At 33.6% G+C, this 12,654-nt stretch overlaps 1 protein-coding gene across 1 annotated transcript in view; it reads left to right on the top strand.

Moving 5' to 3' along the window:
- LOC108743074 (protein unc-13 homolog A-like) overlaps nucleotides 1–12,654 on the top strand; it is a gene marked incomplete at its 3' end in the record, with an annotated part of 50,873 nt that overhangs the window by 27,197 nt on the left and 11,022 nt on the right. Inside the window, exon 2 of the mRNA XM_025977766.1 lies at nucleotides 6,689–6,718. Within this exon, the coding sequence (XP_025833551.1) occupies nucleotides 6,689–6,718 (30 nt within the window). The remainder of the gene's footprint in view (nucleotides 1–6,688; nucleotides 6,719–12,654) is intronic.

Here is a 12,654-nt window from a genome sequence, read left to right as displayed (position 1 = left end):
TGATGCATAGATATACCAACCCTATCCATTACCCTCGGGTGAATTATGAACTAATTTCAGTGTAATGTTAGAAAATTGCATGCACTATGCTTTCTCATTTTCTCAGTTAAATTTGCATTTACGTCACACTGCATATCTGAATACCCATATAAAATTTCTAAAACACAAAAAAACGTTTGATGTTTTACAATTTGTAATGCACTATATTTAATGGGTAAATTATGCAGCTATATATTGAATCAAATTAGGTACATTTATTTTGAAACTTTTATTAGCTACATTTTAATACTGTTAATAGTTTATTCTTAGGGTTTTACCCTGCATGAAAATAAATAAAAGTAAAATATAAATACTAGTATGCAAGAGAAGAAAAAGAAGAAAAACCGAACCCATCTTTGGTATCCAATTATAGTTGTCGATAATTGAATTGTTTCCTAAAAACTGAAAAATGGATTGAAATTCATTTGTTTTATAAGTACGGCAAATAATATAAGTCGAACATTAAGAACGCGTTGTGAGCGTTCAACAATTGACAAAACGCGTTCCGGCTGTGTAACAGTTAACAGAACGCATTGCGAGCGTTTAAAAACAACCAAAACGCGTTGTATACGTTCAAAGGCAGCCAAAACGCGATGTGGCCGTTTTTTCCGGCCACTGAGCGTTTTCGGTCTTCGGGCCTAACATATATACCGACGGGTAGATCAAAATCACAATAATTTATTGGGAATGGTACTGGAGTACTCTAGCATCAGTTCTTTGGCGAAACAACTGTTATGGTTTTTATTTTGTGATGAAACTATTTAAGTTATTGTTGTCCTATTTAGTGAAATACGTCAGTGCATAAAACAACAACTTGCTTTCGTTGTCTTGTGTTGCTAAGACTATTTTCTTATTTAATAGTTGCAAAATAAGACAGAGGTAAACTTTAAGCAGTTTTAAAACTCATTGTAACTTGTCAAGTTGCATCGAGGCCGTGGCATTCTCGAAGGTATTGTAAAATTGTTGATAAAGGATGCGAGTAAAGTCACAATTTCCACTTCGTTACATTACCATATTCATATTTTACACAAAAGCAGTTCAGGATGTATGCCACCAACAACTGTTATTAATGTTTCTAGAGCTATACGGTTAGCTTAATTAAAAAGTTAGCTTGTTTTGAAAATAGTTGTTTTGCAATTTTTAGATGGTTCCGTTTTATTAACGTTTTACAGTTAGTTTTTAGTTTCCCATGAGTACAGTTAAGTGCAATTATTTGTCTTATAATGGGTAGGTTAATTATAAACCATACGAAATAATTAATTATTCTTTTGTTACTTAATCACTAAAATGATATGTTGCTTTACTAATCTTATGTGATAAACTCCTTATAGTGGTCTGTTTAAGTTAATAAATAAAGTTGATGAAGTTAGAGTTGCTAATCTCCTAAAGTGAGTGTGTTTGAATCTAACTGTGCATTTAGAAAACCTAAAGTCTTAATTACTGAACTTAAAATGCAATTAATGTTCGTTAGTTTGAAGTGCAGAAACATCTAAAATGCTTTTCTGTTTTAATTTTCTATACGACGTACTTCATGACAAATTTAAAAAGATTCTCGGTGTAAACTACAAGAAAGTTTAAGTATATCGTCCGTTGGGCAATTTTATGAAAGATTTACCAACTTTTCTGCTACAGTTTATGTTTTGAATGTCATTTGTTTTATCTTACAGTCTATAAAAAAACATAAACCAGAAGTTTGCCGCTCGTTTGATTTAAATTTTATGAGAAACATTTGCTGAAATGATTCTGTATTTGGGGTATATAACAAGTTTTATTGTAGCTAGAGCAATAGAAATATGTTAATGGTAGTTCTTGTAAATGACTAAATGTTAATAAAAAGCGTGTTGCACTGGCAACAGAGGGTGAAATTAAAACTTATAGCGCTTTATTTTTATTTCACGTATGTAAAAAAAGATTAACCCAATATGCAAATTGTATTTTGGTTGAGATTGTCATCAGTCAGGAATATTTACGTGTATTTTGGGAATATTAATGAAAACCTTAGGTAAATTTATTTTTTTTAGAGCTAAAGCCACATATATAAGCATTGATGGTTGATTTCCTGTTATATATTCGAAAAACACTTGGAGGAATTGCTCTCAATCTCGAAACAGAAATACAAGTCCGTTATCTAAAGCGTCAAGCGAATTCAATTACCTCATTTATACAAATACTTACTTCTAATGTAATCTAGGTCCTCTTTGCCTCTTTGCACTCATGTTTAAGCTTCTAATATGTGCCTAGATAACCCTTTATATCTCAGAAGATGTCCTACTGTCTAATCTCTTCGTTTCCTTACTGATTTCCGAAGTGTCCTCTGCCTCCTGCTTCTTCAATTTCTAGCTTTTTCGCATTACTTTCGTTATCCTTCCCTAACACCAGATCTCAAGCGCTTCTAGTTTCTTTTCTGTCTCGCCCACTATTCACATTTCGCACCCGTACAGAAACATGATTTAAGTATGCATTTTTAACAATCTTTTTAGAATTTTTAAAACTCCAATAGTAACACAAAAACATAGATCACTACATGCTACAGAAACGGTAGATAATTAACTCAATCGGGTGAAAAGTAACAGGTCTACTGACTTAGAAGGTGTAGAAGTACAAATCTTCTCTTTTGGGTGTTTCATTCCCACCAGCCAGTATTGCTGGTGGGCGGGCAGTCCCTCCGGACTACGCTGGAAGGTAGGGCGGAAGGCCCTCTTCAGCCTGCTTTCAGGAATCGTGGGAATGCGTGGGTGGTGTTCGGGTGAGAAAGATGAGACGGATGAAATGCAGACAGAAGAGAATGAAAGATTACCTGTGGAATATTACTGCCTCAGCATTTGCCTAAGTGATCCAAGGAAACCACAGAAAACTTGGGCGAAGACAGACGGACCCGGAATCGAACCGGCGTCCTCCCGAATGCTAAGCAATGGTCTAAACCTCTAGGCCATGCCGCTCGGTTGAAGTAGAAAAGCAACCCTCATATTTTATATTTAGTTGGTATTTGTTCAGTAAATAGAAATTTTAGTGGTAGGTGCTACGCAAATTGTTGAAAATTTTCGGATCTTAATCGTTTTTTCGATAGGTCCATGATGGGTCAAGCGCTGTCCCTGTTTGTTCATTATGACATGACGGTAGGTACATATTGGATTATTTCAGTTTATTATTGAGCCTGCGTCTGTTATTCGCCATTAATTATTTTAACTCGTTGATGCTTCGGTCGAGTTTAATTAAGTGGAAATAAACTGTGGCTCGTTGCTGACGTATCCACATACATATGGATACATTTATTATGTTTTGTGTTGAATTTATTCTACCGTTATAATTTTGTCCATTAATTACACTGTTTCAACTCTCGGAATTATCTATTCAAGTTAACTACAGTGGATTCTAATTTTATATTTATTGTCTAAAAAATATGTATTTTTGTAATACATATGCCTAGTGATGTTTTCCTTGTATTTTCCTTCAGAAGACAATTCACTTGCCTATTACAATCAGTAAAAGCCTATGCTGTTCTACAATATTATAGTTTGAAGTTTAATAATTGCAATGAAAATTGGTTCCGGCAAGCGGCATGCCAAATTACTTTTATAAGTTTGTAATAAGATGAGAATCTTGACTCCGCCGCAGTTGTGCTTAACTTATATTACTTACATTAAATATCCTGTCGTTTTAAGTGGCAAAGTTGAATTCTGAAATGTCTGTAACATAAAACTTTCAACAAAGTGTTCATCCACTTCTTCCTATCTCGAGACAATCTACGTATATATTTCTAGAAAAGCAGAACAACCTACTAATACAAACTGTTTGTCATTTTAATCTAACTTAAACTAATTCACCCTAATTTAATCCAATAGAATGTGTAGGAATAATTTTTGTATTTACTTTCTTCTTTCAACTTACTAACTAGACTTGAGCGGCTGCTGAAATAGCGTCTATTTTTACTTGCGACAGACGTTCTACAGAATATCGTAAACACAGAAAAGAGATGTCAGGTAGGAATTGCAGCGGACACTAATAAAGAAAATTAATGTGTAACAGAAAAAGATACAGACAAGCAAAATATGAGAATGTTGCCAGCATTTTTAAAGGGCTTTGAAGACAGTTCTACAGAATATCATAAGCACAGAAAAGAGATGTCAGGAAGGAATTGCAGCGGACACTAATAAAGAAAATTAATGTGTAACAGAAAGAGATGCAGACAAGCAAAATATGAGAATGTTGCCAGCATTTTTAAAGGGCTTTGAAGACAGTTCAACATTCTCAGCAATTTAAGCTATAAAGACCCTTGTTTAACTCCAAACAGGCAGTTATAAAGCCGACCCTGACCTTTGCGTACCTAAGCAACCTGTAACAGCTGCACCGCTTACTATTATTCGGCTATCTCTTTTCATTTTGTTTGTATTCCTCATGAAGCATTTCGTAACTTAACAGGGGCGTGTTAAAAATGCAGCAAATGACTACAGTCCCAAGTGGAAACAAGAAAGAAGATACGTCCATCCTCTCAGATAATTTATTACGGATTTTGACAATTTTGGTAGTCCCAACTATATGTGACTAAAGGGAACATGATTCTATCAATTTTAGACGTCTAACTTATGCATATAACAAATTAATTAGACATGTGCTTTTCCTAATCAATGGCTCCCCAAATGGAAACCTTCGCGATCCCTTTGAGTAAGATAAAGGAGCGAATATTTATTAAGATGAATAATATGTATAAGGAACTTACACCTTGGGCTCATATACACTAGTGGCAACTTAAGAACCGAACGTAGGGATATTTTATTATATGCAATCAACTTTTGAGTTAATTTTACCCACTACAGATAAGGTCAAATTGNTGTCAGGTATGAATTGCAGCGGACACTAATAAAGAAAATTAATGTGTAACAGAAAGAGATACACACAAGCAAAATATGAGAATGTTGCCAGCATTTTTAAAGGGCTTTGAAGACAGTTCTACAGAATATCATAAGCACAGAAAAGAGATGTCAGGTAGGAATTGCAGCGGACACTAATAAAAAAAATAACATATTACACCAATTAATGTGTAACAGAAAAAGATACAGACAAGCAAAATATGAGAATGTTGCCAGCATTTTTAAAGGGCTTTGAAGACAGTTCTACAGAATATCGTAAACACAGAAAAGAGATGTCAGGTAGGAATTGCAGCGGACACTAATAAAGAAAATTAATGTGTAACAGAAAAAGATACAGACAAGCAAAATATGAGAATGTTGCCAGCATTTTTAAAGGGCTTTGAAGACAGTTCTACAGAATATCATAAGCACAGAAAAGAGATGTCAGGTAGGAATTGCAGCGGACACTAATAAAGAAAATTAATGTGTAACAGAAAGAGATGCAGACAAGCAAAATATGAGAATGTTGCCANCGTTAATTTAACGTATTAATAAATTTTTCTTATGACTTTGAGGTTATCTTAGAGGGTAAAATTAATTCAAAAATTAGTTCACAATTATAGTAAATTAACGCTACAAAAATTAAAAGTAGCTTATCTGTGATTGTATTTAACAGAATGTTAGCATATTTGCATTACAAAATGAACAACAGGGCTTATATTAGTTACATTAAATAGTCATAAAAATGGGCACGTGTCATTTTTCTTCGGCCATTACTAACCTAATTTTACCTGCCTAAGTGTAACCTAACCTAACTTATTTAGAGCTAGCTGGAGCAATTCTCAAGAGAGAGATTCGTCGTTTTTTTGATTTTCGACAGAGAATAGAAAAAACAATAAACTTGTTCGAGGGTTCGCTTTTAGAATACATTATATAGTTGTCTTTCGAGATGCTTTTTCGAATTGGGGGTTGTTGGAATATTTTGTATATCAACATCTAAGCAACATGAATAATTCAAATCAACCGTGGCCGCTTATTGCTGACAAATTCCATGTTTCTGTCACAAAGACGTATGTACAAATTCATGAATATTTGGAAACGATTCAAACTATGGAGATTCTAAAGTTTAAAGAGGAAATTTTGCATCCGTTAAACTTTGCACATATCTTTGAAAGCGTCTACTTCCTTCGAAGTAGGTATGCTTTGCATAACGTTAGGATGAATTTTCGTAATGATGACACTATATTTAGGAATTTTAGATGAAAGTCACCGAATAATTGAATTGAACTGAGCTGAACTTAGGTTTTACTGAATAACAACACGATAATTATCGTGTAGGAACATAATTAAGATCAATAAATTTTAACAATGCATTAGGAATTAATTTTTTTTTGGATTAATTTTACTCACTACAGTTAACCTCAATTTAACGAGGAAAAATGCTGCTGTATACTCCTCGTAGCTTAATCGTCGAATACTGGTGCGTAATTACATAGACGCGGGTTCTATTCCCGACGAGGGAATGACGGTAGCAATAATTTTTTCTTTCCTCAATAATATGAGATTATCTGGAGTGGGCAAAGTTAATTAAAAAAATATTAATTCATTAACGCATTGAATTTAACCGCATAAGTTGATCTGAAAAAGTATTTACCTAGAACAATAATACGTTAGATATAAAAAATAAATGAAAAAGAACACTTGTAAAAGTTTCACAAATTTCTTTATTAGTATTAGTAGCATTAGATTTAAGTGTGAATATTTGATGCTGGATTAAAACTAATTTCCTTTTTCTTTTTCAGTGAAAAAAGCCCGCTTTGTAGGAGTTCAAGGTAAGAATCACTGACAAAACATTTGCAAATCAGATTTTGTTCGAAATAATCTTATTTTATTACGTTTCGTCCATTGAAAGTGTTTTTGGAATAGTGATAACTCAAAATTAAGTTTCGTGATTTAAATTAGAATAACTTAAGTAAGTTTGGCTCATAAAGGAGTCAATTTTTACTGTACCAGAATATTTTAAACACGTATTACTGTACCTACAAAAGAAACTAGTATATCATAAGAACATTCCCTCAGTTAAATTGTGAGCATCTTCTACATAAGCCTGGAATATAGGTAGGTAGGTGAATTCTTTTGAAGCTGGTCTAATTTCAATCACACACTATCACGTTGTCATTAATAATTAGTACGTATCACGATTTTTCCGAAAACTTAAGTTTCCTTTGCGGGAAATGACTTAAGATGGTCTAATTGTGAAAAACTTACATGAAAAAGTCGGGGGGAACCTTTTTTCAAATATTTTTTTGAAGAAAAATTGCCATTTTTTAAAATGTTATTGGAAAATAGGAGATAGTTCAGGTCTATACCTACCTTCATCATTTTCATGATGATTCCTATGTTGTTTTTAGGTAGGTGAAGTTTCCTTTGCGGGAAATGACTTAAGATGGTCTAATTATACAAAAATTACATGAAAAAGTCGGAGGGGGGGGCTTTTTTTAAATAGTTTTTGAAGAAAAATTGTCCTTTTTAAAAAAGGAATTGGAAAATAGGGGATAGTTCAGGTCTATACCTACCTTCACCATTTTCATGATGGTTCCTATGTTGTTTTTAAATTGGTCAGCTCTTTTTTTTGCGGATAAAGTCATGATCTTGGTTTTTGATAAAATCAAGACAAAGACTAATTTCGTTCATCAAAATTTGGTAATTATCTGCGGTTATTGTCGATAAAAAGCTTTATTTATCTATTTAAACGCGAAGACACAGTGAGATTTATGAACGGTGAACAAAAGTGGTAATTTGTTCGTAAAATAATGATCAACCCTCGAAAAACTGAACGGCTGATATTTATGGCGGCCATTTCTCTTCACGCCCTGCGGGATTTAGAACTAAAAACGCTTTTCATGACAATATATATCCTCCCAACTAACCCGCTTACGTACATAATGAGGAAATAAAGGAATACAGATACATTTCCTTTACCTCTTTCCTTTTAGTGACGTATTTAGGAATGACGAAAAGACGAAGACAGAATAAGCAAGACCAAGGTCGAGACTAAGACTAAGATGGATAATTGATAAACTTGACGATTTTTAAATTGTGGATATCAAAAGTAGCCTAATTAAATATGAAGATTGGAAAAACTTTGGCGGTTGTTGTAGAACAAACAGAATAGCTCAAAACCCCAACGCCAAAACACGACACTGTAGTTGTCCGAAGCACTTTTCGGTAACAAGTTTACCTTTTTCAGGGACTTCAGGGACTTCGGTCCCTGAAGAAGGTAACCTTCAACAGTACAACTACAGTTTCGTGTTTTGGCGTTGGACTTTTGAGCTATTTTGTTTGTTCTAGTAGCCCAATTACTTTGATTGTTTCATTAGTCGATGTAATCGTCACCTAACTTTAGAATGTTCTATCATTCGCTGTCTCAACTACGTTGAATTCTGCACACTGTTTTAATGAACCCCTTTAATGTGGTATATGGTGGTAGCTTATCGAGACTGCCTACGGCGTGCTGATGATATCAAATAATACCGAAATCGCGATTTGATTTTACATTGTACTTTAAAATCAGAAGAAGAAAGGGAAAGTGGATTTATAATTGACTGTTTAAAATAATCACGCCACGTAACGCCACTGTTTTACACTGCTTTAGGTTGTCGAAATAAATAACTCTTTATGCTAATATACAGCAACAAAGTTTTAAAGAAGTATTTACATATCCACAAAGTCCTAATTATTGAGTACCTACAACAACATCTTACGAAACGAAAGTTGCCCAAAACTTAATTAACTAAACAAGAGTAGATACTTAAAGAACTTTTTTGGTTTTTATTAGTTAACTTTGAGACTTTAAATTTCTTACTTAGCCTTTTGTCTTTAGGAAAGGGCAATTACCTCACCGAGGTTAATTTTCGTTCGAGAGTAAACACTTGATTTTATCTAACCTGCGCATACAATCAATTACATTTGCTGAATAATGAAATTCTTCTAAGATTAAAAGTATTTAGATCATTTTCATCAGTAAATGTTAAAATGTTTCGGAAAATTATTCCGATTGGGAAAATATTAAATGTGTTAACAATTTAGGGAATAATTACGAAACCGAATTAAATTTCGATGAAAATGTTAAGTAACAGAATAAAAAATGTACTTACCTGAAAATTTTTGAAATTTAATCTAACCTTTCCTTTCATGCATGAGAAGGTGGCCTACCAACCTATCCCGCCTATTTCTTATTAACCTGTGTTCTCCTACTTTTTCTAATACTATCTCTTTATAAAACCAAAAATCTACTACATAAATCCACATCTCCTTGCGCTTTTTGTTTTACCAATTGAGAAGGATACAAAACCAGGAAAGTCATTAACCTTGTATGGGTACAATGCACTGTGATTGCTTGGTTACCGTAATACGTAAAAGGGCCTTATCATTAATATTAATTATCTTCCTGAAGCTTCAATGTATACCGAATCCTGTTGCGTTTGGGAGAGTAAGGTCTCTCGGCAAATAAATCACACTTAAAACTTTTTATTAAATGTACGAACTTTGCAGAAACTATCCCTAGTGTGTTTATACAATATGCAAACCCATTAACCGAAGTTCAACATTAAACCTAACTTAAATGATTCAATAAATTTATTCTCATTGAATGAATGTTCACAGTTAATGTAGCTAAAAGTAAGAAGGCCTTTTCAATGCAGGTTTTTACTTCATAGTTCAGTTGTTTTAGTTTGAAACATATGAGAGTCTCTGAAATTAAAGCAATTGAACTGTAAAATCCTAACTTGACAAAGGTTTCTAACTAGAGGCGAAACGTCGCCGTTAGTTTCAAATCAACAAAATGATTAACAATCTTGTTTTGGCTCTGATCTTTTGCAAATTATTTAGGTAAGGGTAGGAATGGAATCTATTGAAACTTAGTAACATCTGCCATTATAATTTACACGTCCTTTAGAGAACATTATAAGCCTAATAATTTTGAAATTTCTGCGTCCTTAAATTTTAAATCTACGACAAGGGAGCTTCCTGACGACCTTTTGGTGATGATGATGATGATGATATAGTGAACAATGTCAATCTGTCAATACAGTCATGTACTAATCATCATGATCTAATTTATTTTAAAATTGAGTTAGATCATGAAATTATGAGATGGAAGTGTTTCTCTAAAGTTGATTATTAATTATTTTACCTAACTATTTACATACATTTGATAGTATCAGAAGTGACAGATAAGAAGCAGCATATCTCAAATATTGTAGTAAGTAGAGGACTTTAGAATAATCATCATTTCGTGTCCTTCCAGTAATATAGCTCGTCAATTATGCGATAAACTATAGATTCCTTAAAAACAAGTATATTTTAAGTATATTGTATGAAAATGTAATATTTATTTATTCTGAGTTGAGTTATTTGCTACATTTTTTATTAAGTCTCCTCGACGAGCAGTGCATCTATCTTTATCTGACGTGCTTGAAAGTGAACGTGGTGTAGTGAAGCGAGAAAGAGAGAGAGTGAGTCATGCGGCATGTATTTTTCAACTTGGTTAGAGTAAATGTGAAAGTCACATTGGTCATTTATTTAACCTAGGACCTGCGCACGTCTTCATATTTGATATCAAAATCCTTTGAATGATTTGCAGAAAGCATGTTCGGCAGATTTTATACATTTTGTTGTAAATTAACAGTGTAATATTACTACATATATAGTGGATTAATGTGAGTTAAGAGAACAATATTTACAAATCATAGTGATATTATCGCGTATGAAACTAATTCCGGGTTTTGCAAGGAGAAACACATCTTTTAATTTAGTGTAAGATGATTTTAATAAACTTTATTAGAGGTGTTAAAAGCTTTACAAGAATTACGTAATGTGAAGATATTGCTGCCATTACAAAGATCTTTGGATACCAATTTTGATTACATAGGTAGGTAATTGACAAGGACGTAGTTTAATTTATTTTACAGAATTTAATTATTTTGTTCATTTCAATTGTTTTAAATTGTTTGCATATAAAAGAATTTAATTAATATTACAGAAGCAAGATAAAAATTCATTTAGGTGACGTCAAACTTGTATAGTTCTGGTTTTAAAATGAATTTTTGAATTAATTACATTAATTGAAAATGTAAGTTATGTATATATATGTGTATATTAAAGCACCTAACTGTAGATTTTCATCTCAAAAAACCAGAGTCACCACCATAATCAAGTGGATTTCATGCTCCTTTAGGATTAGGACAGAAAAGAGTCGGTTTTACGNTGTTTTATCTTACAGTCTATAAAAAAACATAAACCAGAAGTTTGCCGCTCGTTTGATTTAAATTTTATGAGAAACATTTGCTGAAATGATTCTGTATTTGGGGTATATAACAAGTTTTATTGTAGCTAGAGCAATAGAAATATGTTAATGGTAGTTCTCGTAAATGACTAAATGTTAATAAAAAGCGTGTTGCACTGGCAACAGAGGGTGAAATTAAAACTTATAGCGCTTTATTTTTATTTCACGTATGTAAAAAAAGATTAACCCAATATGCAAATTGTATTTTGGTTGAGATTGTCATCAGTCAGGAATATTTACGTGTATTTTGGGAATATTAATGAAAACCTTAGGTAAATTTATTTTTTTTAGAGCTAAAGCCACATATATAAGCATTGATGGTTGATTTCCTGTTATATATTCGAAAAACACTTGGAGGAATTGCTCTCAATCTCTAAACAGAAATACAAGTCCGTTATCTAAAGTGTGAAGCGAATTCAATTACCTCATTTATCCAAATACTTACTTCTAATGTAATCTAGGCCCACTATGCCTCTTTGCACTCATGTTTAAGTTTCTAATATGTGCCTAGATAACCTTTTATATCTCAGAAGATGTCCTACTGTCTAATCTCTTCGTTTCCTTACTGATTTCCGAAGTGTCCTCTGCCTCCTGCTTCTTCAATTTCTAGCTTTTTCGCATTACTTTCGTTATCCTTCCCTAACACCAGATCTCAAGCGCTTCTAGTTTCTTTTCTGTCTCGCCCACTATTCACATTTCGCACCCGTACAGAAACATGATTTAAGTATGCATTTTTAACAATCTTTTTAGAATTTTTAAAACTCCAATAGTAACACAAAAACATAGATCACTACATGCTACAGAAACGGTAGATAATTAACTCAATCGGGTGAAAAGTAACAGGTCTACTGACTTAGAAGGTGTAGAAGTACAAATCTTCTCTTTTGGGTGTTTCATTCCCACCAGCCAGTATTGCTGGTGGGCGGGCAGTCCCTCCGGACTACGCTGGAAGGTAGGGCGGAAGGCCCTCTTCAGCCTGCTTTCAGGAATCGTGGGAATGCGTGGGTGGTGTTCGGGTGAGAAAGATGAGACGGATGAAATGCAGACAGAAGAGAATGAAAGATTACCTGTGGAATATTACTGCCTCAGCATTTGCCTAAGTGATCCAAGGAAACCACAGAAAACTTGGGCGAAGACAGACGGACCCGGAATCGAACCGGCGTCCTCCCGAATGCTAAGCAATGGTCTAAACCTCTAGGCCATGCCGCTCGGTTNAAAAATAGGCGAGATAGGTTAGTAGGACACCTTCTCAGGCATGAAGGTCTAGTCAGAGACATATTAGAGGCAGAAACGGAAGTTAGGAGGTGTAGGGGTAGACCTAGATTAGATTACTGTTCGCAAATAGTTAAGGATATGGGTTGTTATAGTTTTAGGGAATTGCGAAGATTAGCTCAGGATAGGAAAGAGTGGAGGTACGTGTCC

Source organism: Agrilus planipennis, unplaced genomic scaffold (assembly GCF_000699045.2).
Source record: "Agrilus planipennis isolate EAB-ADULT unplaced genomic scaffold, Apla_2.0 scaffold395, whole genome shotgun sequence".
Classification (NCBI taxonomy): Eukaryota; Metazoa; Arthropoda; class Insecta; order Coleoptera; family Buprestidae; genus Agrilus; species Agrilus planipennis.
Note: the sequence above shows the minus strand (reverse complement) of the source record. Positions and strands in the feature narration are given on the sequence as shown.